General features: G+C 46.9%; 1 protein-coding gene across 2 annotated transcripts in view; it reads left to right on the top strand.

The window, feature by feature from the left end:
• Positions 1-19,299, top strand: part of UQCC1 (ubiquinol-cytochrome c reductase complex assembly factor 1) — a 54,486-nt gene extending 35,187 nt beyond the window's left edge. For both annotated transcript variants that reach the window (XM_071572651.1, XM_071572652.1), the window contains 3 exons: positions 11,740-11,817; positions 13,883-13,996; positions 18,036-19,299. In XM_071572651.1, the coding sequence (XP_071428752.1) occupies positions 11,740-11,817; positions 13,883-13,996; positions 18,036-18,170 (327 nt within the window). In that variant the 3' untranslated portion in view covers positions 18,171-19,299. The remainder of the gene's footprint in view (positions 1-11,739; positions 11,818-13,882; positions 13,997-18,035) is intronic.
• Positions 19,300-27,424: the final 8,125 nt, after the last annotated feature.

The following is a 27,424-nucleotide window of genomic DNA, read 5'->3' as shown; positions in this document are numbered from 1 at the left end:
TGGGACTGGAATGGGGAGCTGAGCTGAAGGAAATGTGTTGAAGCAAAAGATTTCAGAGAAGGTACTGATTTTGTTTGAGGGAATGGGGTGGATATGAGATAGAGGACAGTGTTCAGTACTGCTGAAAAGAGTTTTTCAAAACCTATAAAACCAAAGAAGGAAAGGTTTTCATTTCAAATGGTCTATGCATATTTTGAAATACTTCACCAGAACATTTTGAGGAGAAAAATATTAAGATTTTTAATGACCACTTAGAATATATAATATCTCACCAGTTTCTAGTGTTCCCATTTTAAAAAACAAACTAAGCTCTTGCCAAAGTAGTGAGATACAAAAGTGCTGTGTGGTTTTTGTGCTTTTTTAAGTAGGATACCAGACATGGTAGGATTAGTTTTACCTGAAGTTTTTGTTTTAAGAACAATCATACTGTTTTAAGAACATCACAGAAAACAGTCCATCAACCTTGATCCTTTCTCAAAGAGCTTAAAAGTTCTCAGCAAGTTTCCAATATTTTGTCATTTCATAAATAAGTAGTAATATCAAGTACTGTTCCAGAGTAAAGTCAGTAAATTTGATTTTGGAAACCTTAATAACTTAAATATGCAGGACAATGAATGTGTATGGAATGTTACCTTGGACTATCTCAACTGAGGTGAGGTCTGGAACAAACAGTACACATGGTGATGCAAATTTAGCTTTACCAGGACATGGAGGTTTGAAATAGAAGTCTCTTTCTCAGGTGGTTTTTAATGTGGTTGTTCTAGAAGTTGTCTGTGGAACTAACACACCTGGCTGAAATGTTCGGGGCATGTCGAGGATTCCTGGTATTGAAATCAAGGTATAATATTTGCTTGGGTTCTTTTCAGCTGACCTGCCCCAGTTTTCTGTAGAGTCTGGCATAAAAAAACCAATTTGAATTTCCCAGATGTGTTGGATCCTGTTACTGTAAGGTGGTCCTTGGTCTGTTCTGTGCCTCACTCTGCTCCCTGCAGGAATTACACTGAAAGCTGCCTTGTGACACCTTCTGGAGATACCATTCTCATTATTCAGTATTACATTGCTCTGTATCAATTATATAGGGAAAGGTCCTTCCCCCAGAGGGTGGTGGGCACTGACCAGGCTCCCCAGGGCAGTGGGCACAGCCCCAGGGCTGGCAGAGCTCCAGGAGTGTTTGGGCAATGCTCTGAGGGACAGGGTGGGATTGTTGGGGTGTCTGTGCAGGGCCAGGAGCTGGACTGGATGATCCCTGGGGTTCCATCCCAGCTCAGGATATTCTGTAATCCTTCGATTCTCCCCATCCTCACCAGTGGGACTCACATGGCAAAGGTGTTGGTGCTGCCCTGTGTTCCTTGGGCTCTCCAGAACGTGGGGCTGTTGTCAAAGTCCAAACGTTGAGCAATGAAATGGCCTCTCCCCACAACTGCACCATTATTTTATTTTCACAGTGTGGAGGTGATGGTGGGAGCAGGAAGATGATCCCTGCAGAGCCTACCCTGGTCTCCAGGCTCAGCAGGAGTGTTGTCACTGTGACCTGGCTCCTGCCAGTGCTTTGTGTGTCACTCTCTCTCCACACTGGATTCACTGCTGTCAGTGCAGTGTTCAGTAACATGCTGTTATGTCACTTATTGTGGACATTTGCATTCTGAGCTTCTGGTCCCTTTAGAGTTTTCCCCAGAGTTCCTCAGCTGAGATCAGCTGGTCTGCTTGGCTAAGCCTTTTCAGACTCTTGGAACAGGGTGTCTCAAGAGAGGGCTTGGTTCTGTTTTAACAACTCTGAGCTGCTGCAGTGAAAACACAAATGTGCTTTTAAACTCCTTCATAAAAAAAGAAAATCCCAAGCCCAGTGTCTGTTCTAGATCAGACCCACAAACCATGGTGAGCTTCTCTGTTCTTGCTATACATTCTAATCATAGTGTTGCTTGTGCTTTTCACTGCAGGTACAAAGTCACTGGTATCTTCTGCTTCCTCTTCAGGGATGAGGAACTTCACTTTTCTGTATGTTTTTGTGCCTGCCTGTCTTGAAAGACAGTACCAAACACCAGTTAAGGATCTGATATGGTGCAGGGGGTACTGTGTGGCTTTGAGAACCTGCCCATTCCCTTCCCCTCACATAACTTCTGTGTCTCTGGCAGCCTGGGCAGCACCTGTGGGTTGTGGCTTTGCCTAAACCAGTATGGAGCTGCTGCTGGCTCTCAGCTCACCGGTTGCCACTGCCGCATTCTGGAGTGGCTCTGGCCATGTGCCCAGAGGAGAGGTGGCTGCCCCATCCCTGGAAGTGTTCAGGGCCAAGTTGGATGGGGCTTGGAGTTAATTATCATTACACCTCTGTAAAAGCTTGGATATTGTTTCATTCAGTGAGTCAGGAAATAATGCCAGAGGTTAAAAGGTTTTACCAAAATGACAGTGTATCTAATTTTAGGGATCTATTTGTCTCTAGAAAAGTGTGCACCCTGTTGATTTTCAGGCTGGTCAAAGGGCTTTGTGTCCACAAGGATAACTGCACATAAAAAGGGACATTGATCAGGTGGTGTGGATGTCGTGGGTGGGAGATGGTGTGGATGTCCTGGGTGGGAGGTGCTGGTGTGGATGTCGTGGGTGGGAGGTGCTGGTGTGGATGTCCTGGGTGGGAGGTGCTGGTGTGGATGTCATGGGTGGGAGGTGTCTGGGGTGGGAGGTGCTGGTGTGGATGCCCTGGGTGGGAGGTGCTGGTGTGGATGCCCTGGGTGGGAGGTGCTGGTGTGGATGTCGTGGGTGGGAGGTGCTGGTGTGGATGTCCTGGGTGGGAGGTGCTGGTGTGGATGCCCTGGGTGGGAGGTGCTGGTGTGGATGCCCTGGGTGGGAGGTGCTGGTGTGGATGTCGTGGGTGGGAGGTGCTGGTGTGGATGTCCTGGGTGGGAGGTGCTGGTGTGGATGCCCTGGGTGGGAGATGGGGGCAGTACAGTGTGGGTATGTGTGAAATGAGCAACGCTGCTCTGAGTTGGTTTTCAGATGGCTTGGGCATGGATTCCATAAATCCACATGGATTTGGCAGGGAACAGAAGGCTGGCCTGTGAGGGACCAGTGGGCTTAGGGGGTGTCACCTGGGCTATATAGTCATTTGTCTCAGTGGTGCTGAGTGCTGGCAATGCCTTCTGTTTGTAGATGCTGTAAGACTCCATTTTTCCAAAGTGAGGAAATGGCAGAGCCCCTGTAATTGATGGAAATCCAAGGCTAAAGCCCCAGAGGACAGAGCTGGGTACCAAGAACCTTAAAACCAGAACATCCTAAATTTGCCCTTTTGTATTTCCTATTTTATTATGTCCTTGCAGGAGGGAAGATGGCCCATATGTTGGTTCAATCCTGGTTATTCACGAAACAAATATTTGGCTTAAAATCCTTGCACACACTTTTAGGATCTTCTGGAAGTTTATTTATTCACAGCAGCATAGAGTCTGAATGAAATACAGAAGTAAGATGGAAAACTCACAGTATCTTACCATGCAGCTTTTTCATGGTTCACTTTCTTCCCTTGCCTTTTACTTGAGGGCAGGACTAGGGTAGAGAAATAATTTTTGTTCGCTTCTGAAAGGTTACAGTAATAAAGAAACTCTTGTTAACATCAGAGTATATGGCAGGCAGGAGTTTTCACAGTCTGGCATTGTTTATTTTACCAGCAATTTGGAACCTTCTGCACTCTTAAAATATTGGCAAGAAAATATTTAACTGTTAACTGTTCTGTGGCCTGCGTGTATGGAAGCCCTGGGGAGGAGGAAGGCTTGGGGAAATCGGGTTTCTCTCAGTTCATGATTGAAACCAGAAGGTGCAGAATATTGGTAGAAGGTGAAAACAATGTGACTTCAAATTAGAGTTTTACCCAACTGTGGAACTGGTGGGAGAATGTCAAACAGGTCACGTATGAGCAGGGCCCTGGAGGGAGTGGGAAGGCTGGTGGGGCAAACACAGCTCAGCCAGTCTGCCAGGCACTGCAGAAATGAGTTTGAAAGGGTGATAGTAATGGTGAGTATTTGCATTTGTCCTGTCCTTGATCACTGGATGTTAAGCTGGTTAATTGCTGACTAATTGTATGGGCTCTAGGAGCTGTCACTCAGTTTGAAATTAAATAAGTAGGTTTTTTGGACAGTTTTTAAAAGAGAAGAAGTGTGACTTGCTGCTCCTATCCAATAGGAGCTGGTTCTGGTCCCAGATTCTTGGAGAAAGAATGAGTTTTTTTATTCTTACTATTTTTCCCCTAGGGGAGGATGACCTATTTGCTATAAGCAGGATCATTCTTGCTCATATTTCTACATAAAATGTTGCCTCTTCCCATGAGGGTGCTAAAAGCTATGGTAAAGGTAGCAGTTTTTTTAATTGCACTTGCACTTTTCAGGTGAAATTCCTGCCAAGCCAGTAAAGTGACCTGATGTCTGGTGTCCAGGCTCATGGAGTGAGCTGTGAGTGGTGCTGGTGCCAGGGCAGGAAGGAGTTGGTGCCCAGAGAGAGGGGGCACCACCTAAGGTCAGCAAAAAGGGACAGAACTGAACTTGCTCAGAGCTCGTGCTGCTGCCAGAGGAGGGTGCAGAGTACTGTGCCTGCCAGTGGCCAGAGGGATCTGGGGAGAGGTGTAAGAAGCAGAACTGTGGATCAGGATTCCCTCGGGTCTGTTCTCCTGGCATTCACCAAGGAGGACCCTGAGAGCTGCACAGGGAATGTTGTGTTTGGGATCACTGACAGAAATCCTCCAGGAATGCACAGGCCCTTTTTTAGCTCTTTGGTATTTTTTGCTCTTCAATGCCCTGTGGCAATGACTTCTGCCACTTAATTGTGTTGCATGAGAAAACATTTTCTTTTTTTTTTTTTAAAGTATTATTTGTTCATTTCATCAGATTCTTTTCTACTTCTTTTTAAATGAGACACAGTGAACAATAATTCCTTATCTATCTGCTCAGTAGGACTTATGATTTTACCTCTCCATCATGTTCCTCCTCATTTAATTCTGAATGTAACTTGTATTTCCTTGTATGTCTCATCATCGTGGTCTTTTCTATTACTTTCAGAGCTGTTCTGATATTAAAAGGTAACACATATGTGCAGCATTTTATTTGTGGGTAGACAATGGATTTATGACAGAGCAGGGTTTCTCTCGTGGTTTATATTCCTTTCATAATAATTCATAAAATTAATTTATGTTTTTCTTCACTATTGAATTGTCAAACTGAATTTTTTCCTCTTTAAGATCCATTTCCAGAATTTTAGCTGTTAAATTGTTGTTCTAAAGCATGCACATTGTTACACAGATTTTATGAATTCTGTTTTAACACCTACTACTAGTGCCTGTATCAGCCCTGAATGTCACTGGTTATAATTGTGTGTGATTTTTATTTTCATTTATTGTGTTTTCTACTATTTTGTACTTACCTGTTTCTGCTGAAATACTTTTCAGAATTCCTGTCACCTTTCCTGGCTCTGCAGCCCTTTTAAGGTTATTGATGTGTTTCATTCTGTTGAGTACTTTGTGATCCCTGGATGTTTTTACTCTTGACTTTGGTGAAGTTCTGATGTCTTTGTCTATGGGTGGGTCATATCACCTGGAATAGGATGGACTGGAAGTGGTCAAGGCCAGGTTGGACAGGGCTTGGAGCAACCTGGTCTAGTGGAAGTTGCTGGACCTGGAGACCTTTTGGAGAGTATTCTCCAAACAAACAGCAAAGGTTGGGAATTACCTTGAGCTGGGATTGGTTGGGAGAACACTTGGAGGAAGCACATACCAACCTGTAGGACTGTGGCTTTTCTCAGAGCTTCTGGCTGCTGCTGAGGGCAGGATGATGCCCAGGGCCCCTTGCTCTGATCAGTGTTTCTGCTGTGACACTTTCTGACCATTCCTGAGATTTGTCCCAGGAAAGAGCTGGAGTTCCACAGCATCTCTTGAGTGTTCATTGTGAATATTTACCTTAATGATTTATCCACCTTTACTACTGTCTCCTCCAAGTGCCTCTTTTAAATTTGGTTCTGAAACTTCCTTGCAGTTTACCAGGCTGAATTCCTGGGCCTGGTGTGTTCATGATGAGTTTTAGGCTTTTAGCAAGTAGTTTTTTAAGAGGCATCACAGGAGAACCCCTCGAGAACTGCTCACCTTAGAGAATCAGCACAGCTCGACAGAGCACAGCAATTTGACCTCTTTTCCTTGTCCTGAGAGGTTGTCTGAGCTCTGCCAGCCACGTTCTGCAGGGAAGCAGGAATTTGGAACAAGCCTCCATACTCTGAGTACAGATTGGATTGTACCATGATCTCCCCTGCATCTCTACCTGGTACTGTGGCAGAGTTTCCAAATTAATAAACTGCAAAATAGGAGCAAACCTCATTTTCTGGACACCAGACAGGTAGGGATGAGCATCTGGTTTTGCTGAAACATGTAGGTAATGTTGTATAACTTTGCTGTGTCTGCTTGGAATAAACTTGCTCTAAGGAGTCCTATTTGTTATTAATCAATTAATAAGTGATTACACAATTGTTACAAAGGCAGCAGAGCATGTACATGATTTACCATTAACATGGTGTTTTTATGGATTAAAGATTTTCACAGGAGCTGGTTCTGCTACAACTTCACATTCAGCTTTTATCGAGGTTAACACAATGTTGGGGTTGGTTGTCACCAAATGTTGAAGGCTTTAAAGACTATTCTCTGAAGCTAATGATTACTGAAGTGTATTACAAAATTACTTATAAATTAAAAATTGCAAAATTTATCAGAAGAGTTAGTATTTAAAGCATACAGGGACTCACAGCTGTGGCTAATTACAAGCAGTAATCTGCTTTGCAGGCAAAGTAGCAGAGTGGTTAATAAAAAACTCAGAAAATTAATAATTTCTTCAATATCTTTGTTATTTCACAAGTATGTGAGATTGCCTGAACGAGCTGCCCTTTATTTACTGCTACAGAAATATTTTTCACCTGTTTTATTAATTTAATCTTTTTGATCTTAACTGCAGTCTTGGTCGTTTCAAAATCCCTGTCCTACAAGCACTAGTGATGTTATAGGAGGAAATGAAAGGGCTGCATGCAGCTCTGCCCATTTAATGTCATGTGTGTTTATTAAGAGGGCAGCAAACACTCAAAAGGCCCATATATAACTGTATGTGCTTAAATATTATTTATAACTAATGTAAACTACCTTACAAGTAATTCTTTCCAGTTGTGACTTGAGAGAAGGGGCATAAAAAAGTCTAAATGTTTGCTGGGTGACTTTTTTATCATGAAGGGTTGGTCCTGTGTCTCCTCCAGCAGCTTTTGCTGACGTTCCTGCTCCAGCAGTCAGAGGTGGCAGTGGCAGTGGGTGGTGTTTGTGGCAGTGGGGCTGCACAAGTGCACTCAGACCTGTGCAACTTGTTTTGCACAAGGGATGAGTTTATTTTTACTGTATCAGCATGAACCACTGCTTTGCTGTTACAACTCTGCCCACCCCAGCAGTGTGGTGTATCAGTGCACCCAGTGTAAACATCACCCGAAAGAGCCTCATCTTAGTTTGAAGAGATGGCTGTGCTGACACATCTACTGTGTGCAGGTACAGGAGCAAATGCATTGTACAGAAGAGGCTTTTTATTCTAACAACAGTGGTATAATGGGAATGAGGGGGTGGAAACCCAAGCCAGAAAATTCAAATATGAAATGAGATACACATGTTCAGCTGTGAGGGTGATATGCTTTAGCCAAACACAACTTAGTGAGCTTAGTACAGGGGGAAGTCGGTGAAATGTAATGGTCTGTGATATGCAGAGGGTCAGGTTCTATGATCTAATCATTTCTTCTGGCTGAAATCTCTTCATAAAAAAATCTAGTTCAAGCATAACTTACAGCCTAAAGAGAGGAATTGCTGCCTGAAATTCAATGACTAGTGCTTATACAAGGCAGTTAGAAGTGCCCCTTCTGGCTTTATAGACTATGGATGGATTAATGTGTTAAAGTAGCTTAAGGGTGCAACACGTGCTGGCAAAAGCTGAAGCAAAAAGAGACTCCTGTTCAAGTGCCCTCAGACAGTGCAGCCTGTGCTGTCCCAGCTCGGGCTGTGCTGGCAGGACATGGGGCTGGGGATCCCTGTGCCCTGCTCTGGGCATGGGCTGGGCCTGTTCCAGACTGAGCCCTGGGCTGGATGGCTCAGGGCACAGCACAACCCATGGGATCAGAACTGCTACAGGAAACACCATTAAAATCATCAGGTCACCATTGAACCAGCACCACCTCCATGTTTACCATTCAACTACATCCCCAAGTGCCACATCCATGTTTTCTGAACACTTCTAGGGATGGTGACTCCACCACTGCCCTGGGCAGCCTGTTCCAATGCTTGACTACTCTTTCTGCTGTTTCTTTTCCCTCATATCCAATCTAAACCTCCCCTGGCACAACTTGAGGCTGTTTGCCCTCGTCCTGTCCCTTGTTTCCTTCCAGTCTGTGCACCCTGAGCCAAAACAAGTGGGGAGGAGGAGGAGGAGATTTCCCAGGAATGCTCTTGACCCAACACAGCCCACTGATGTGATCCTAGAACAGTGTTCACTTTAAAGAGTGTGCCCCTTTGTAAGGTATTTTCCTTTGTGTCCAGCAGTACAGGCAAGCAGTGTGCTCTTGGTATCCTAGAAATCTTAGAATGCAAAACCTTGACTGAGGCTTGACACTGGAACTCATGACCCCCAGCACTTGGCTGTGGGATGATGCTCGTGAACTCTGTGAGGCCGAAGTCGAGGTTCTGTCAATGCAACACTGAGAAAGGACCATCTGTTTGCTGCCGTTGTCCCAGGGGCAGAATGTGGGATCACCGAGTCTCTCACTGAGGAGTTGTGACGTGTGGTAGGAAGATACATTAGCTGTACATTTCCTTTTGTAAAGGTCTTGCAAAGGTGAGATACGTACCAAAAATGGGCTCCTTGTTTTGGACTAACACAGTGCTGGGTCAGTCAGGCAATAGGACATAAATCTCTGCAGTGACAGCTCTGCTCTGGGTTGTTCCAAGGAAGGCAAAGGGGCGAAGGCCCGAGAAGAGCTCCAGATGTTACTGATTTTTTCCTTGTTATTAGCAATTACTCACTTGGAATTCTCTAGCAGTTTTCCTTCTTAATAACAGACTGTGGAAGAGTCAGCAGAATCATGACCAACCAGACAATGAAACTTGCCAGTGGTAAGAACATGCACAAGCTCTGGAAGAGGAAGCGCTTCCAACAAATGCTGATTTGGATTTGCTCATTTTTCTTGATTTATAAAGAGGGATTTTCTCCTTCAGTGTTTGTACCTAACCAATGCCAGTTGTATTCTTCAGAAACTGCAGTATTCCTTTAAATACCATTTTATTGCCTACGATATGGCTCCATCCCCAAACCCATATTTTACATCTGAAACTGTCTTTTAAGATGTATTTATTGCCATGTTTGTTTAACTTGGTTATCTCCTGCATCAATCTATTTCTTGCTAACTTAAAGCTGCTGCTCTTTGTTTTTAGTAGGGAAAGCTGCTTCCCCAGGGATGTGTAGTCCTGGACTTGTCTCTGTAATGGGACTATTTGTTTTCTTTGCCCCTTGCAGTTGCCTGCTGTAACATTTGTAGTATGTGTTAAGTAATCCTTGAGGTAACATTTTTATTATGTCATAAAAAGTGCGTGGCAAATATATAATAACTCATGGAATTTGTTTGTTTAAAATGGAAGGATAATTTATTGAGTGTGTTACATGAGACCTGCTCCCCCTTATTAGAGCTGTAGAAGTGCAGCTTATTTAGAAGTACGTTCTATTGAGGAAAACCACGATCTCTGACATGCACAGAGGGTTGGAGCATGGTTGGGTAGAAATGACATCATAGTTTATGTACTCAATAAAAATTTAATTAAGTCATTACAGAAGTTGCAGTCATCATTTAACCCTCTGATTTCTTATGGTTAGTTCTTTTTTAAAATGTTCAGTAATAACCAGTCTCCAAATCTTGATAGCCTATAAAATATCTGCATGAATTCTAATAGTTTATATTAATGGAAAAATATGAGTAACTGACATAAAAGGAATTTTCCTTGTGTTTGCACTATGTGCATTGCTATAAAAATCAACAGATGAAAAAAGACAGTGGTTTAATGGAAGAATATTTGAACTGGAGATTTGCTCACTTGGCAAAAACTAACTCCTATTTTGATAGAAAAGCTGTTGCTTAATTACTGAGGTGGGTACTTCTAGGAATGCTGAGAGAGTATTTAGGACAAGAGGTTCCCAGTGTGGTGGGTGTGATGTCTGTGCTTTGTAAAACCTGTCTCCAAGCTCATCCTCACCCCTGAGTGTCCTGCTGGTGTGCAGGGCTGATTATCCCTGTCATTTCTACTTCTGGGGTGTGTGAGATCTGTAGAAAAGAAGCACAAGTGCTGTGAGGAGAGGCTGAGGGAGCTGGGGGTGTTTAGCCTGGAGAAGAGGAGGCTCAGAGGTGACCTCAGCACTGTCTGGAACTGCCTGAAGGGAAGTTCTGGCCAGGTGGGGGTTGGTCTCTTCTCCCAGGCACTCAGCAATAGGACAAGGGATGGGCTCAAGCTCTGCCAGGGGAGGTTTAAGTTGGAGATCAGAAACAAATTCTTTGCAGAGAGAGTGCTCAGGCATTGGAATGGGCTGCCCAGAGAGGGGGTGGATTCCCCATCCCTGGAGGTTTTTAAGGTGAGCTTGGCCGTGGCACTGAGTGCCATGATCTGGTAAAGGGCCTGGAGTTGGACCAAGGGTTGGACTTGATGATCTCAGAGGTCTCTTCCAACTCAACTGATTCTATGATTCTATGAAATACTTGGATCCCTCCTGAGGGTCGGTACAGAGAAGCAGCTTTACTAAAGTGTTGCCCAGCCCTTGGGAGAGGAACTGAGTCACTGTGTTGAAAAGTACAGGTGGAAGGGACAGACTGTGCATGAGGGAGATGCACGGGAGGCATTTCAGCCACCCCTCTGCACCCAGCAGTTGCTCCAGTTCCATTTTAAGCTCACATGGGGTCAGTTCTCAAGCCAATGGGTGGCTTAGGCCAAACCAGCAAGTATTTAAGCAGTTGTTAAATTGAGTTGAAAGTCAGTGTGGAACTTGGACTGAGTCACACTTATAGCAGAGGGGCAAGTTGCTGGATCATCACAGATTCTGAAAGAAATGTAGTCATAGTCAAGGACTAGTGAGTCTGAGCTCCCAGAGATGCTGGAGAGGCAGAATTCATGTGCTTGCTGACTGAGGTCAGTGCTGACAGGGAAGGAGAGACCAGTGGCAGGGATGGTGTCTGTCTTTAGCATTCCTGTGCTTTCACTGCAGTAGCACATCCAGTTCTGCAAGTCTGTGCTTTGTGGATAAAAAATCAAAAACCTTTGAGTTTCTACGAATGAATCAAGGTCTGGAAAAGCTGCTCAATAGTTAAACTCCAGAGGAGTTTCCATTCTCTTGGCCTGTGCTGGCACTGCAAGGACAGCTTTGCTTCCCACTCCTGTGGCAGCGTTTTCTCTGTGCTCGTGCGCCTGTGGCAGAGCTGTTGGCTGGGCATGTTTCTGCCACTTGGACATTGAATAACACCCACTTCATTTGTGTCAGAATTAACAGAGCTGTGTCCCAGGGGGTTCCATGGGGTCTGACTGCACTGAGGTTCTGCTTACAGCCGAGTCCTCAGCAAGATGGGCTGGGGCACCCATTCTTTTCTGCCTGCTCACAGTGAAACTGGTAATATTTTCTCCTCACCCCCTCTTTAGAGCCTACACTGATGGTTTTCTGGTTTATTTTTCAGATTAATTCTGTTGCTCTAAGGGAAGATCTGAAAAGCATGGTAGAAAATTTCTATGCAGCTCTGTTTGGATATGATGAGGTAAGAAGGATGTTTTCAGAGAATATGAAACAACTAGACCATCTAATTCATGAGCACAGAATATTCCAGATGGGTAAAACATCCACTGTTCATATCTTTGGAGAAATCCTGAGGGAACAGACTTCTTAGTTATGTGCCTTGAATGAAAGTGCTTTAAAGGAAACAGCACAGAGCACGTGGGTTTAAACTGGGGTGTGGAAGGGGGGAGTGTTCTTGGTGCTGCTTCACCATCCCTGCTTGGCCATCACTAAATCATTTCCTCCCTCTGAATCCAATTGTACTCAGCTGTACTTTGAGAGCAAAGAGAGTATTGATGGAGTATTTATAGAAAGTCTATATGAGAATATTTATAGGCAGTACCTAATCATACACAGAGGCAAAAGCTCCACTGTGCACAACTGCCTGCAGGACTTCCAAGAGGAAAATACAATTACATCACTCTCTCAGTACCTATTGTTTTGCTCTAGTGAGTGTTGCTCTTCAGATGCTCGTGGTCACATGGTGATACTATTTTTTGCATTGTTAATATCTTGTAAAAGTAAACTCATGGAGTTGTGGACAGTGTTATACATGCATATTTATTATCTACTCTTAGGTATAGCCAGGATGTGTCTGCCTGTGTTTTGCTGACAATCATTTTGGAAACAAAATGTTTGCTTCAATTAAAGGCAAATGTTGACCTTTTTTATTTTTAACTGAATATTTTCAAGTCCTGTTTTGCCTTTGCCAAATGTGTCAGCAGAAGACAGGAGTTATGAGACTATGGTGATAACACCACATAATCTAAAAAGACAATAAAAGTGGGAGAGAATTTGGACAAAAAGCATGGATGGATGTGGTTTTTCTATAAACTAAAGCTAATATTAGATTTAACTCGAAACAACCTCTTGATGAGGAGGAGTTCTTTCTCATTTAGATTGAAAAGTAAAAAAAGAAAAACAGCAAAATCCAGACTACATTTCTTGAACATGTATTAAATATCATTTAATTTTTCTTTTCCAAGTGTTATGGGCTTCACACATTCCCAGGGGGTGGTGCTGCCTTCTCTGCAAGGTCACCATTTTTATGGTAAAGATTTCATAACACAGAAATGCAGTTACCAACTCCTACGTTAGGAATACCCCGACCCAGGTTTTTTCCAAATTAACTTGCCAGAATATTGGTTACAGGCTGCTCTGTACATTCATTTAAGGCCAGGGTTGTTTTTCCATTCTGGGAAAGAGTGATGCTGCTGCCTTTCCATGTGCACAGCCCGTGGCAGCTGTGGCGGCGAGGCAGGTGCCATGGCCCGGTGCCAGGTCTGCTGCCCTGGCTGTCTCGGGGCAGACCCTCTTCACGTGTGCTGGTTTAGAGGGAAAGCGGCAGGAGAAACGAACCCAACACAAAAGAGATTATAAGGCAGAGTTACAATTTAATAACAATATTACAAGAAATGCAATGACACAAAGAGAAATTGGGTTTAACCCACAAACCCCAGCAGTGTAACCCAGCCCCCTGGGGCACAAACACAGGGGGGTTTGGTGGCCCCTGTGCTGAGCCCCACGTGGTTCCTCCGAGTCCAAAGGAAAAGGAGGTGAAAAACCTGTTGGTGCAGATGATGGCACAGTCTGGTGGAGAGTGGGGGGCTCCTCCTGGCCAGGGTCTGCTCCTCCTCTGGATCCAATGAGTGGTTCCCCAAGTTCCAAACCCCCAGATTCTCTCCCCTGAGGTGCGGGTGGGAGCCCCCAGTTCCTCCCCCAGGGCAGGGAGTTCCACACTGCGGGATCTGACTCTGGCCCATGGGCAGAGCTGAGCCCTCAGGTGGGTGTGGAGGTGCCAAGGACTCCCTGCAGGGCAGTTCTCCCAGCTCCTCTGCCAGGCTTCTTTCCCAGCCAGCTCCCAGCCTGAGGGCTCAGCTGTGCCCTGGGCAGCTGCTGCCAATGGGCCATTGGGAACAGTTGCTGGGCAATGGCACAGAGGGTTTAGAATGCACAGCTTTGGGCACACCCACACAGGGAGAAACTGATCCCAGCTGCTCAACTAGGACATCACGTGCAATTTTAATCCCCCCGTGTCCTTCCTTTAGGGAATCTTGTCTGATGACCATGTTCTGGCCGCAGCTCTGTGGAGGAACCTCTTTAACAGGAACTGTGATGACCCTCGGCACCTGGAGCTGCTGGTGGAGTACGTGCGCAAACAGGTACGCAGGGAGGCCCCTCCTCAGCCCCTGCCTGGGTTCACTGAACACTTGCTTTGATTGCTTGCATGTGGAGCTCAGTTCCCATAAATAAATCTGATTTTAATATTCAGTGATCATTTCTAAGGAGAAAAAGGTAAAAATATAAAATCTGGATTATATTTATTGTAGAATCATAGACTGTCCTGAGCTGGAAGGGACCCACAAGGACCATCCAGTCCAGCTTCTGGCCCTGCACAGACACCCCAACAATCCCACCCTGTCCTTCAGAGTTGTACAAACACTCCTGGAGCTCTGGCAGCCTTAGGGCCGTGCCCACTGCCCTGGGGAGCCTGGTCAGTGCCCACCACCCTCTGGGGGAAGAGCCTTTTCCTGAGATCCAACCCAACCCTCCCCTGACACAACTTCAGGCCATTCCTTGGAATCCTGTCCTGTTCGTCAGAGAGCAGAGATCATTTTTACAGTTTGATGAAAAATGGCTGCAGAGAAGCTCATGGAATATCAAAGACAATCCTTCTCATCTCTTTCCCAACCTGTGTTATGGAGGGGCTTGAAAAATTGTCAGAAATGGGCTGTAATTTATAGATTATAATTGTTGTTGTGGAGTTGGGATCTTCTTCATAGTGAAATAGCACACAGAGCTTGAAAGTTTTTGATGATCTTTGGGGGAAGTAAAAAGTTTTGTTGTCCAGAATTATTTCTGTTTCAGGTATTACCTGGAGGGGACAATATTGAGCAGTGTTTGTCCTCTTAACCCTGAAGAAGGTTGTGAACCAGATTTCTAGGAGTGTTGGTGGGATATAGTCCAGTTGGGCACCAAAGAAAAGGGATGAGAGAGGTTTTGGGGGAAGAGTGTAGGTTGTTAGACAAGGCATTGAGGACCAGAACTTCCCCAACATCATTCTCCATAGTGTTTCCAATACTGTACTCAGGATCAGATGGAGGTTTAGAGAGACAGTATTTCAGTGTGTACCTGAGAAAATGGCATGGGGAATAAAGGGCTGAGCTTCCTAAAGGACTGAGGACACTTTGGGAATGCCAGAGGGCTCTCAGGAGGGACTGGCTTAATATAATGCTGAGAGTGGCTGATGTTTAACATCAGTGGGTCTGTAGGAAAGTTTGCAGGGAGCAAACACATAAAAGAAGTGTGTCACTTGGAACAGTTTCCTGCCAGATGGGGAATTTGTTGCACTTCTGTATATTCAAGCAAATCCCAGATTCAGTCAGCAGTTGAATAGGAAAGAGTGATCAGGCAGAAAAATGTGGCACATTGGGGAGGAATCAGCACAGGTTTTGTGCTGAGAGGTCATTCCTGCAGACAAGTGGCACACTTGAGGAGAACATTCCCAGCTTCACAAACATATATCAATGAGCTCTGAACTTCTACCACACAAGAATGAGGCCTTGAGATTACAATTGTATTATCAGAACTTCAGCTCAGAACTCTGTAGTGTTTAGAACAATGTAAAGCAAATGCTCAGAACTGTTAAGAAGCAGAGAATAAAATGGTGCTGTCTTGCCACTTTTTACATCCATGGTAGCTGTATGAGCTTGAATAATGTGTCTGGTTTGGGTGCTGAGCATCAAGGCACAACACCTGAAGTGAAGAAGGCTCAGAGAGGGGCAATAACAGTGACAGTGAAACAGCTCCTTTACTAGCAAAGAGTAGAATTCTCTGTCCAAAATAACACCTGAGAAAGAATTGGAGAAAGCTCTGGAAAATCCTGAAGACAAGTGAGCAAGGAAAGGTGTTCAGTGACACAGGAACATGGGGATAGGACATTGCCACAGTTGGTTAGAGCACTGCCATTGCACATGGATTCCAAAGCCACTGGCAAGGTTTGTGTAACAGAGTCCAGGGCTATTAAATCCACAACAGCTGCTTCTGACTCAAAATCCCCGAATGAACAGATTTGAGAGGGAGGGAAATAAATCAGGAAAATAGCATTGTGTACATGTATCTAACTCCTCCTGGGGAATTGCTGGTGGTGACTGTCAGGAACAGGACCTTGGGCTTAGGTGGCTTTTCCATGTGACTCTCTGTGGCCATTGATGCATTCATTCCTCTGCTGAGAAACTCCTTGTCCAATTACCCTTTGAGCCCAGAACATTGTGTACTTGGTCTTCCCCACAATTTCTTCTGAATCCTTCTTTATCAATGCCTGTCAGTGGATGGCAGAGAAGAATATGCTGAGAGGACACCATGTGCACTGTGCCCCTGCTCAGCTCTCCCAGCCTTCCTGAGCCAGACCTGGTGGGTTTTGCTTTCACCTTGAGGGACTTTTTCCTTTTTTTTTTACCCCTCTCTGTATTTATACTGTCCTGTGGCAGCAAGTTAACCCTATGCTGTATGATGAGAAGGTTTTTTATTCTGCTTACATTGCACCTTAACATTTCATTAGATCCCAAGTATTTTACCCGAAAAAGCTGTGGCTGCTACATCCCTGGGGATGTCCAAGGCCAGGTTGGATGGTGCTTGGAGCAACCTGGGCTAGTGGAAGGTGTGGAACAGGATGGGCTTTAAGGTCCCCTCCAACCCAAACTATTCTGGGATTTCTTGTATTGTGAGGATGAGTGTTCATTCTGTGTTCATCTCCTCCAGCTCCTGTGCTTTTTTGTGATAAATCCCAGCTGTTCTCTATAGTGAAAAACCTCAGTCTATGTGAGGCCCATTTGATGAGAGCCCTCCATGGGGTGATGATCTGGGCAGTGTCACCTGCAGAAGTGCCAGGGAGATAAAGTGACTCAGGGTAGCTCTGGGTGGCTGCTCTGTGCCCTGGTGCCAAATGCTGAGGAAGCATTAGCCAAGGCGTCAGGGGAGAGCCTGATGCAGGTGACTCCAGAGCATCTGCAGATCCTTATCTCCCAAGCCTTTCCATGGTGCTTTGTGGTCACACAATCACAGAACATCCAAGGTGGAAGAGATCCACAAGGGTCATCGAATCCAACTCCAGGCCCTGCACAGGACCATCCCCAAAAGTCCCACCCTGTGCCCCAGAGGATCATCCAAACCTTCCTGGAGTTCTGCCAGCCTTGGGGCAGTGCCCACTGCCCTGGGGAGTCTGGTCAGTGCCCACCACCCTCTGGGGGAAGAATCTCTTTCTAATATCCAACTCAACCCTGCCCTGACACAACTCCAGGCTGTTCCCTCAGGTCATGTCATAGAATCATAGAATCAATTGGGTTGGAAAAGACCTCCAAGATCATCAAGTCCAACCCTTGATCCAGCCCCACTTTGATTACCAGATCATGGCACTCAGTGCCACATCCAGTCTCATCTTAAAAACCTCCAGGGATGGGGAATCCACCCCTTCTCTGGGGAGCCCATTCCAATGCCTGAGCACTCTCTCTGCAAAGAATTTGCTTCTGATATCCAACCTAAACCTCCCCTGGCAGAGCTTGAGCCCATTGTGCCCCCTTGTCCTATTGCTGAGTGCCTGGGAGAAGAGACCAACCCCCACCTGGCCAGAACTTCCCTTCAGGCAGTTCCAGACAGTGCTGAGGTCACCTCTGAGCCTCCTCTTCTCCAGGCTGAACACCCCCAGCTCCCTCAGCCTCTCCCCACAGCACTTGTGCTCCAGTCCCTTCTCCAGCCTCGTTGCTCTTCTCAGTTGGGTTGGAAGAGACCTCGGAGATCATCAACCCTTGATCCAACCCCACTGTGATCACCAGCCCAGGGCACAGAGTGCCCTGGGCTGGTGATCACAGTAGGGTTGGATCAAGACATGTTGGATTCTCTGTCCCTGGAGGTGTTTCAGAGGACACTCAGAGCCACATCCAGTCCCTTCTCCAGCCTCGTTGCTCTTCTCTGGCCCCGCTCCAGCCCCTCAATCTCTTGCCTGAACTGAGGGGCCCAGAACTGAACACAACACTCAAGGTGTGGCAGTTGGAAGTGATCTTTTTAGGTCTCCCTCACGTAAATGGCAAAGGAGGCCAAAATCTCCCCATTGTGCTTGCTTTCTGGAGAGAAACATGTTTGTATAGTTCTTTAGAGCCTTGAGTGGGTGGTGGCAGCCCTGACAGTGACTTGCTGTGCTTGCAGGTGCAGCACCTGGACGCGCTGAGTGGGGAGGACCTGCTGCTCACAGGTGAGGTGAACTGGCGGCCGCTGGTGGAGAGCGACGCCCGCAGCATCCTCAAGCCCCTCTCCCCGGTGTACAACGACGAAGGACTCTGAGATCCACGTTGGAACAGCTTGGGAAGCATTGCCTGAAGTGGGACTGGGCTGAGGCTGTGGGCTGAGGAAGGAAAATCTGTGATTGGAAAGGAAGTGTTTCATTAGCTATCCCATCCGTGGTGCCTCAGTAGCAACCTGGACAGCCATACTCCTCTGAACCTTCACCCGCAAATAAATCCTCCTTGGTTTGAGAACCTCTGTCCTTTTTATGGCCCAGAGAGGCCCTGGCTGTCAAAGGGACAGAGCTGCCTTCTGTCTTTAGGAAATCAGGTATTCACCATGAGTTAGAGTTCTCTCAAGATGACATTTCTGTCCTTTGCCTCGTTTAAAGAGCTGCTACCCAGAGACACAGTGGTGTCCTCTGCTCCCTCAGTGGTTGTCAATGCAAGTCTGAGCTTTGCATATTAGATGTTAAGTATATATTTTAAAAGCCTGATACTGAGATGGAATGGTCCATCTTTGCTTTAGTGGAGTTAAGAATTGCTTTAACAGATTCTGAAGGGTTTTCTGTGAAAATCCTTTCTAGAAACTCTGCTCTGTTGCACAAGAATGAGAGAATGTAAAGAAAAATGCATGGTCCCCAGCAATCCTCTGTGTCTCTGGCCATCTTAGGGAGATTAAAGCCCAAATTGTGGCTGGACTGGCACTAACAGCTGCCTCAGTACTTGATGTTTCAGTCTGTCTTGCTGATACTTCCACGTTCTCTGTGAAGTTGTGCTCTAGGAATTTCTTCCTGAAAAGAACATCCCAGTTTGTGTCCATGGGACAGGACTCTGCCATCCTCCTTTCTCCACAACAGTGGTCCAGGGCTTTTTAACAAGACCCATCAAGGCCAGAGAAAACTTTCTATGGCTGTGCAGGCCAATGATGCCAACACAGTAGTTAGGGGAGCAGGAGCTGATGAGGTGAGCAGAGGCTGAGGTGCTCTGCATGGGTGGATGGTTCACCAGGCTGTTTCCAGGTCAGTGGCAAGACCAGTTTTCATTTCTCTCCTGTCCAAAATCCAAGTCAATAATAAATGTCAGTCTGGGTAGAACTGCTGTGTGTTTGTTTTCTGTGCCCTGTGTGCTTTTGATAAGAATACGCCCTGTAAAATCAGGGTTTATTCCTAATAAAAGTATTAAACAGACGTTGAAGGTGATAATCCTTAATTTGTGAATGTAATCCTTAATCTGGTGAAAGTGTGACTGTGCCTGGCTGTGACTGTTCTTCCTTCTCAATCTGCTTTCTTCATAGTGTGTTGGGAATATTTGCCCTCCCTCCTCCATGCAAAGAGCAGTGGGATGCAGAATAGAGTCTCCCAAACGCTGCCTTGCCTTTTTTTTTTTAAATCTTCTCTTAGGGAGCTTTCTGTGTATAAAACAGGCATTTTGTTATTTTCTTTCCAAGGCTAACTTCCTCAGTTTAACTTGTTATAAAATGAGTCATGTAAAGAGCCCCTCTCTGTGTGAGGTGTATCCCTTCTCTGTGAAAACATTACAGCCCAAACAACTTGCTTGTAGTTTATTTAAGATGCTTTTGTTGAAAGCTGAGCTAAGCAGAGAAACCTCTTATGTGTGAAGTATTATACAGTGTGTGTGAGATAATAACACCTTGTAATTCATTACAGCTGGCTTGTATTTACATAAAAGAAGGCTGAGCTGTGTAGGAATTTGCTGATTAATTTATTTTTAATGAGAGTGAAGTATACCAAGTACCAAAATAAACTTTGCTTTGTGTATCTTACTGCTCCTGAAATAGGTGGAAAAATTAATGGTAGATATTTTGGCTCAAAGCTACATACATTAATTCATATACAAAACAGTTATTTAAACTTTAACCCCTTTCCTGCTATGTAATTTAAACCTGGACCCACGTTATCCATGCCATGGGAACACAGGACTGGGAGTGCACCACCATCCAGCCTGGGAGACCATGTCCAGCTGTGGTGAAACCAGGGAGCTGCTGGAATTCATGGGACAACTGGTCTGGAGGTGACAATGCCCTTTGTACTCTGAATGTGGGACAACTGTGTGGTCAACATGGAACCCTTCCCTGTGTTTATGGGCAGGAGGCTCCACAAATGATGGTGCCACATGCCCTCATTAGCATCTGCCTTTGCTCCTTTTATTAGGGTGAGAATAAAGACCTGTAATGCCAGCCCTGCCTGGGCCATGAAATGCCTTCCAGCCCCTGCTTGGGCTGGGCCAGCAGTGGGGTGTGTTTGGGTGTGTAGGGCCTGGTAAGGCAGAAACTCTCTCTGAATTAAAAAAGTAATTTGTTAGAGAGGAGAAATCCAATGGAGGCTGCACAGGGCCAGGGAAGAGTTTGCTTCCCAGTCATTAGTTACCCAGAGACAGGATTTGAATGTACAATATGAGACTGGGTATTAGGGAGAAATTCCTCCCTGGGAGGGTGGGCAGGCCCTGGCACAGGTGCCCAGAGCAGCTGTGGCTGCCCCATCCCTGGGAGTGTCCAAGGCCTGGCTGGACAGGGCTTGGAGCACCCTGGGCTGGTGGGAGGTGTTCCTGCCCATGGCAGGGGTGGCACTGGGTGGGCTTTAAGGTCCCTTCCAGCCCAAACCATTCCATGATTCTAATGCAAGCCCTCTTTACTTTCCAAAGGTGAGATGGAAAGGTGCCATTGCCAGTATCTTATATAAGGCATCTTTCTTTACAGCCTGAATTTAAAGTCCTTGAAAGAAAATACATTTCCAGTAGCAAAATCTGTGCCCTGCGAGTGTTCCAGCAGCAGTGATTGGCAGGTGAGTGATTCTTACCCACAGCACTGCTCCAGGGCAGCAGAACAGAGGGATTTGAACCAAAATCAAAGCCCATCTTTTCCCATTTTCAAGGTTTTCCTGAGAGAATGATTGAGAGTATTTTGCTTATGGACAGTTATTTGTTTATGCTGCTGAGTTTTAGAAAAGTGGTCTCAGACCATTTGTTTGAAGGGCACTTTCTGTATATTAAGTGAACATATGCATGTGCATTTCTTCTGGAAGGAACCTTGTAAAGCCCTTTATCATCCAACCTGACCTCCTGTCTCATATACAGAATTTAGTCATCTCTGGTTATTCCAAAGTGCTTACTCCCCCAGCTTTCCCAGGTATTGTAAAATGAAGAGCCACGAGCCCCTAGGGAGGATTTAAGATTTCATCTGGATCTTGGCTTGCTGTCTGTGAGCAGAAGGGCCAGCACTCAGTGTCTTCCCTTCCTTCTCTCCTGTCTTTGCACCAGGGGGAGAGCAGGAGCATGTTTCGCCTCACAGGGTCAAACTTGGGAATTCTCTTGCTTCAGGCTGATTTTCTTGAGATATTTTGGAGTAGGGAGGAGTCATCTACTACCCTTTGATGCCCACTCTCTATTTTGAGTGGTTAAATGTTGTTCTGTGCCATCTCTGCTGCTGTGCTCACACCACCTTTGGGCATTGAACTATTTTTCCTGCATCTTTAACGCACTGAAGTGCTGAGAGCATGGGCATCCTGTACAGTCCCTGCATGGGCATCCTGTACAGTCCCTGCATGGGCATCCTGTACGGTCCCTGCATGGGCATCATGGATGGTCCCTGCATGGGCATCCTGGATGGTCCCTGCATGGGCATCCTGGACGGTCCCTGCATGGGCATCCTGTACGGTCCCTGCATGGGCATCCTGGATGGTCCCTGCATGGGCATCCTGGATGGTCCCTGCATGGGTATCCTGGATGGTCCCTGCATGGGCATCCTGGATAGTACCTGCGTGGGCATCCTGGATGGTACCTGTGTGGGCATCCTGTACGGTCCCTGCATGGGTATCCTGGATGGTACCTGTGTGGGCATCCTGGATGGTCCCTGCATGGGCATCCTGTACGGTCCCTGCATGGGCATCCTGGATGGTCCCTGCATGGGCATCCTGTACGGTCCCTGCATGGGCATCCTGTACAGTCCCTGCATGGGCATCCTGTACAGACCCTGCATGGGCATCATGGATGGTCCCTGCATGGGCATCCTGTACGGTCCCTGCATGGGCATCCTGTACAGTCCCTGCATGGGCATCCTGGATGGTCCCTGCATGGGCATCCTGTACAGACCCTGCATGGGCATCCTGTACGGTCCCTGCATGGGCATCCTGGATGGTCCCTGCATGGGCATCCTGTACGGTCCCTGCATGGGCATCCTGGATGGTCCCTGCATGGGCATCCTGTACGGTCCCTGCATGGGCATCCTGTACAGTACCTGCCTGGGTATCCTGGATGGTCCCTGCGTGGGCATCCTGGATGGTCCCTGCATTTCCTGTGCTGTCCACTGCTTAAACCTTGTTAAAGTGCAATTACCACTTCCCAGATTTGTGACTTGGATCCTCTCCTTCCACAAAGTGACATTTTCAGCTGTTCCTCTGCCCCACCAAGCCCTTGGATCAGAACTGCTGCTCCTGACCTGGCAGTTGGAGTAACCACTGTCCTGTCTCCCTCACCGTGCCCCTGGCTTGGCAAGTGAGGGAAATGAAAGCTGGAGGTTAAGAGCAAATTTTTCCAGCAGAGCTTTAAATCAGATGAATGTGGAATAGATGAAGAGCAGCAAAGCCATGGGAGGGTGAGCATCAGCCGGGAGGGGATTGGTTCTGCAGGTATGGTCCTTGTGATGTGCCAGTGCCACTCCTGGCACCGCTCTGAGGAGCAGTGGGAGTCTGACCCTGTGCCCTGCTCATGTTTTTCCACTTTCTGCTACTTCAATGTTTCTGTGGGACTGGTTTAATCCTGAGCAATTCTCTGTCCACAGCCCAGGGATGTGCTGAAGTACTTGAGCATTTGGAGAGGTTGGCTGATCCCCTCTGCAGGGGTGCTGAACAATTCATAGAGCTCCAAAGCCTGACTGTGCGTCTTCCAGGAACGTGAAAGTCCTGGTGAAGGGAATTGTAAAGGTTCAAGTAAATACCTAGAAACTGCTGTGTCTTTCTAACTTTTCTGCCAAGAGAGTTGTGCCACAAATACAGTGATCATCTCAGGCCCCAGTGCAGTCAAACTCAGGGGTTTGACTGAGTACATGGGATTTTTTTCTTGGAGGATGCTAGTGGCAGCTAATTTGAAATCAGAATCATAGAATATGCTGAGTTGGAAGGGACACAGAGGGATCATCAAGTCCAACTCCTGGCTCTGCACAGGACACCCCAACAATCCCACCCTGTGCCTGAGAGCATGAAGATTTCCTAGTGCCCTCCCCATCTGCCTCTTCACATCTGCTCTGCTTTGTTGTCTCCCTGATTAATAAACTCTAATCAAGGCTTCTTTGTTCTTTTCCCTGAAGAGGCTGCAATGACCCTGTGACTTGTTCTTGCCACTGACCTGGACTGTGTCCAACTTGCCTGGGCCTTTGGGTACCCAGGGCTGGATGAACACCCTTCCAGATCTCAGGGTGATGGTTCTCCTGTGCTGTGCCCTAGGGAGCAGTATCTCCATCTTCTGGATGCCTGGTCTGCACAGCCTGGCCCTCAGCACTCTCTGTGTTCTCCTGAGGAGTCAAGGAAAGGTCAGAAGCTTCCATGGGAATCTGGGAAGCTTGGCAAGGACATAGGACAGACCCTGAGGCTCAGCACCAGTGAGCAGTGGGCTCTGTTGCTTGTGCAGTGCCCACCTTTCACCTGCCTACAAAGGGACTGTCACCCATGGGTGCCTGACCTCCTGCACTGTGATGGGGCACATTAACAGTCTCGTGATCCTTCCCAGACTCCTCTGCTGAGGGTTTTTTTTTACCACTGCCCCCTCTTCAGGTCTTTGGGGCTGTCCTGTGCATCCTACATGTGTTCTTCCTGAAGTTGCTGAACATGTTGAGGGAGTACTTGTTTTGCTTACAGTCATTCAACCTGCTGAGCAGCTTGCTCTGCTCATTTGTGGGACAGAAGAGATGGTTGGGCCTCATGCTTCCACTGGGAATGCACAGAAGGAGCTCACAGGAGTATCATTCCACCTTCTGCCATTGCATTTTAGGGGCTGCTCCAGGTGTGATGTGCTGAGAGGAGCCAGCAAGTTCAGGTCAAGTGGGCAGATTAATGGGAACACTTCCCTGCACACTAATGCAGAAACCAGCAATGTCTACTGTCCTGTTCTCGCTGCCTTGTGCAGGTGTGTTCACGGGGGAGGGTCCTGCACATGCTGCTGAGCCTGGATCCTGTTGGGAAGCTGCTGCAGCTCCCAGCAGGTGAGACCTTCCTGCTTCTTTCAGGAGTGAGGAGTCCTGCACGTGCAGAGCCTTCATTACTGACTGTGTCACAGACTGAAAGAGTGGGCTGGGCTCCTTCATTCCTTATCCCACCTGCAGCTCTTGGGCTGCTCCACATCCTGTCAAAACCAGACATCTTATGCAGATTTACTCATTGTCCCACATCCTGCCCTGTGTGCCCTCTTCCTGCTGGTAGCCAGACCCACTGATATTACAATGCCCAGTTCCATTTCTGTGTGTTCCCTTTGGAAGGAGGGAAGGAAGGAGAGTCTAAAAGTGCTTTTTCCCATGTTCAGTCCAGGGCAGCAGCTGAGGGAGGGGCACTCTGTGGTCCCTCTCCTGAGTAGCTCAGCACTGGACCTTGGAGGGCCACTATGACAGATCCATGGCCACACATTGGCTTCCCTGCATGGCACAGAGGTGGTTGGGACCTCGAAGTTGCAACAGGAGAGAACCTGTGTGCAGGGCACAGTGCTGGGCAGGGGTAGCAGGGCAGGGGGTTCCTGCCTCCCCTCCCATCACTTGTGGTTGGATCATTTGGCTTGGTGCTGCCAACTGGTGCCCAGTGCCCTGTGTGATGACTCCTGTCCTCTGATTTGAGAGAGCCTTGACAAACAGATGGAAAAGATGAAACAAGGAATTTGTGTGCCCTCTGTGTGCAGAAGATTCCATAACACCATGGTTGGGAACCTTGGACAAAAAATGGGGGGATTTGACTCTGGTGCAGGAACTCAGACTGGGACTTTTCTCACCCAGCTGTGCTGGCTGTGTGCATCTGGCCAGTGAGTTGCACACCGTGGAACTCTGCTATGCAGTGCCTTCCAGAAATGCCTGTAGAGAAGTATCTTGGAGCACCGTGACGTTTTGTGGTGGAAGATGTGGGTTTCAGACTGAAATAAAGAGGGGGAGGAAAGCAAATCTGGCTTCTCATGTTCCCCTGTGAGTGCTCTCCAAGAACTATCAGGAAACAGGTTGGCAGGGTGCCCTCCATGTGTGCGTGAAGAGGAAGCAGCAGGTACATTCTGTGGAAAACCCAGGCAAGGCACTTGTGTTTGCTGAGCTCCAAGAACATCTGCAGTGGGATGCAGGAATGAAGTATTTATTGCCTAATGCAGCCAGAGCAGAGCTGCCCAGGGACATTGGATTGGAAGTGGCACTTGGAGCTGTGTTCAGCCAGAGGGAATTTTCCCCTTGTCTTTCTCTGCTGATTGCAGAAGGTGTGCAGACAGCACTTCCAGATAAGATCCCTGCTTTTAGCTGGCGAAAACGGGCTGCTGCCATTCCCACATCCTGAGTTGGCCAATCAGCCTGTGCAGTGCCAATTATAGCCGTTTATCTCTTTGCCAGACAGCAGGGACAGGACAGCTCTCATCTAATTTTAGATGTCTGCATGGTGAGCCTTTGTCCCTGCCTGGCAGTCTGAGCTCCTGCTGCTCCGTGGGCAGAGATAAAGCGCTCCCAAGGCTCCTTTCATCGGACCTGTTTCAGGTGTCTGCTGCAGGGTGAGGTAACTGACTCCTGGAAGTCTCTGCCTCTCCCCACCAACCCCGAAGGAGCCCAGCCTGACAAGCTGGGCAGGAGATGTTTACAGTCGTGTGTGCTTTCAGGTGCTGAGGTCCATGAGAAGTTACTGGAGGGAGAGTAGGTCATTACCAAACTCCAGCTGGAGACATTGTAAATCCCTTTACACAACCAGCAGCAGTTGTTTATCTGGCAGAAAAAATGCATTCAGTGACTTTTCTAAAATTCACACTCTCTTCAGCTCTTTAGGAAGACAAAAGGTAGGGTGTTGTTACCCTTCTGTTACGTTGTCACTGGCAAAGCAGCTGCAGAAAAACACCCATCAGGTTACAGCCTGAGCGTGAATTCCCTGTGTAATTGTTCCAAACTTCCTGACATTGGATTGAATGTTCACCAATTATTTCAAGTCACTGTTATTTTTTAAGCTACTCTAACACTTATTTTCACCTGTAACACTTGTGTGCCAGCAGCTTTGTTACGATTTTGTCCCATCCCTGGGGGCTTTGCCCTTGTTTGCTGCATCACAGCACAGCCCTGGCAGCCAACTTTGCTTGCCCATTGAACCCACCTTTGCTTCTGTTCTTGCCATTTGCACAGCCCAGCTGAGGCTCCATCCTGACTTCAGGGATCTAAAGACTAGACAGCTAATCCGAACTAATCATCCCACTCAGCTCTAGTCCACGGAGAGTGATAGTCCCTTGGGGACATGATTCATCCCAGCTCACTTAGAGCCTGGTGTGTGGATGTGCTGGTTCACACTCAGGCAGGGTCATCCCTCTCCACTCCATGATTATTCCAGAGCACACATTTAGCTTTTAGATTACTTAATTTAGCCTGAATGAATTAAATCTCCGGGGATTTTGTAGATAAAAGGCCAATTGATTAGACCAGCTCTCCAGCCAGTTCTTCATTCCCTGGTTGCCCATGTGGAGTTCAGTAGCTCCAGGGTGAGCTGGGTGGGGATGGAGGTCCCATGTGCTCCTCTGCACAGTTCTTCACTCACTGCTTTGTGTTCTCAGGATGTGTTCCTACACAGTGCTCTAATTCACATAGCAACATCTGCCTGTATTGTTCCTCCAAAAACAGCTCCATGGTGCTTTTGGGAAGCTGGGGTTAGCTAATCCCAAAAGAGGCAGTACCATCAGCAGCACAGCTCCAGGCTCCTAAAGCTGAATGTCCTTTCCTTCAAGGATTTCCAAGGACATGCTAAGAGAGCATGTGAGCTATTGCTCTTCTCACCTGAAGTATCTAATGACCAAGATTCCTGCAGTGCTTTATACAAACACTGTGACTGTGGTGTCAAAAAATGTGGTGTTGTGGCTTCTCTGCCTAGTGCTGGTGTAGCAGAGCCAGGCTCCCAGGAAATGCTAAGGAGGAGCGTTAGCTCTGGCTCAGGGATGAGTAAGTGTGTTTGCCAAGTCTGATTACCCACTTGGGATATTTGTATTTCATTATAACTGACACTGAGCAGCATGTTTGATTTGGAACAAATTTCAAGCAGGAACAAGTTCCAGCATCTGCATTTCCACTGCAAGCACAGTGAGGGACAGAACAGGTTG

Source organism: Pithys albifrons, chromosome 18 (assembly GCF_047495875.1).
Source record: "Pithys albifrons albifrons isolate INPA30051 chromosome 18, PitAlb_v1, whole genome shotgun sequence".
NCBI lineage: Eukaryota > Metazoa > Chordata > Aves > Passeriformes > Thamnophilidae > Pithys > Pithys albifrons.
Note: the sequence above shows the minus strand (reverse complement) of the source record. Positions and strands in the feature narration are given on the sequence as shown.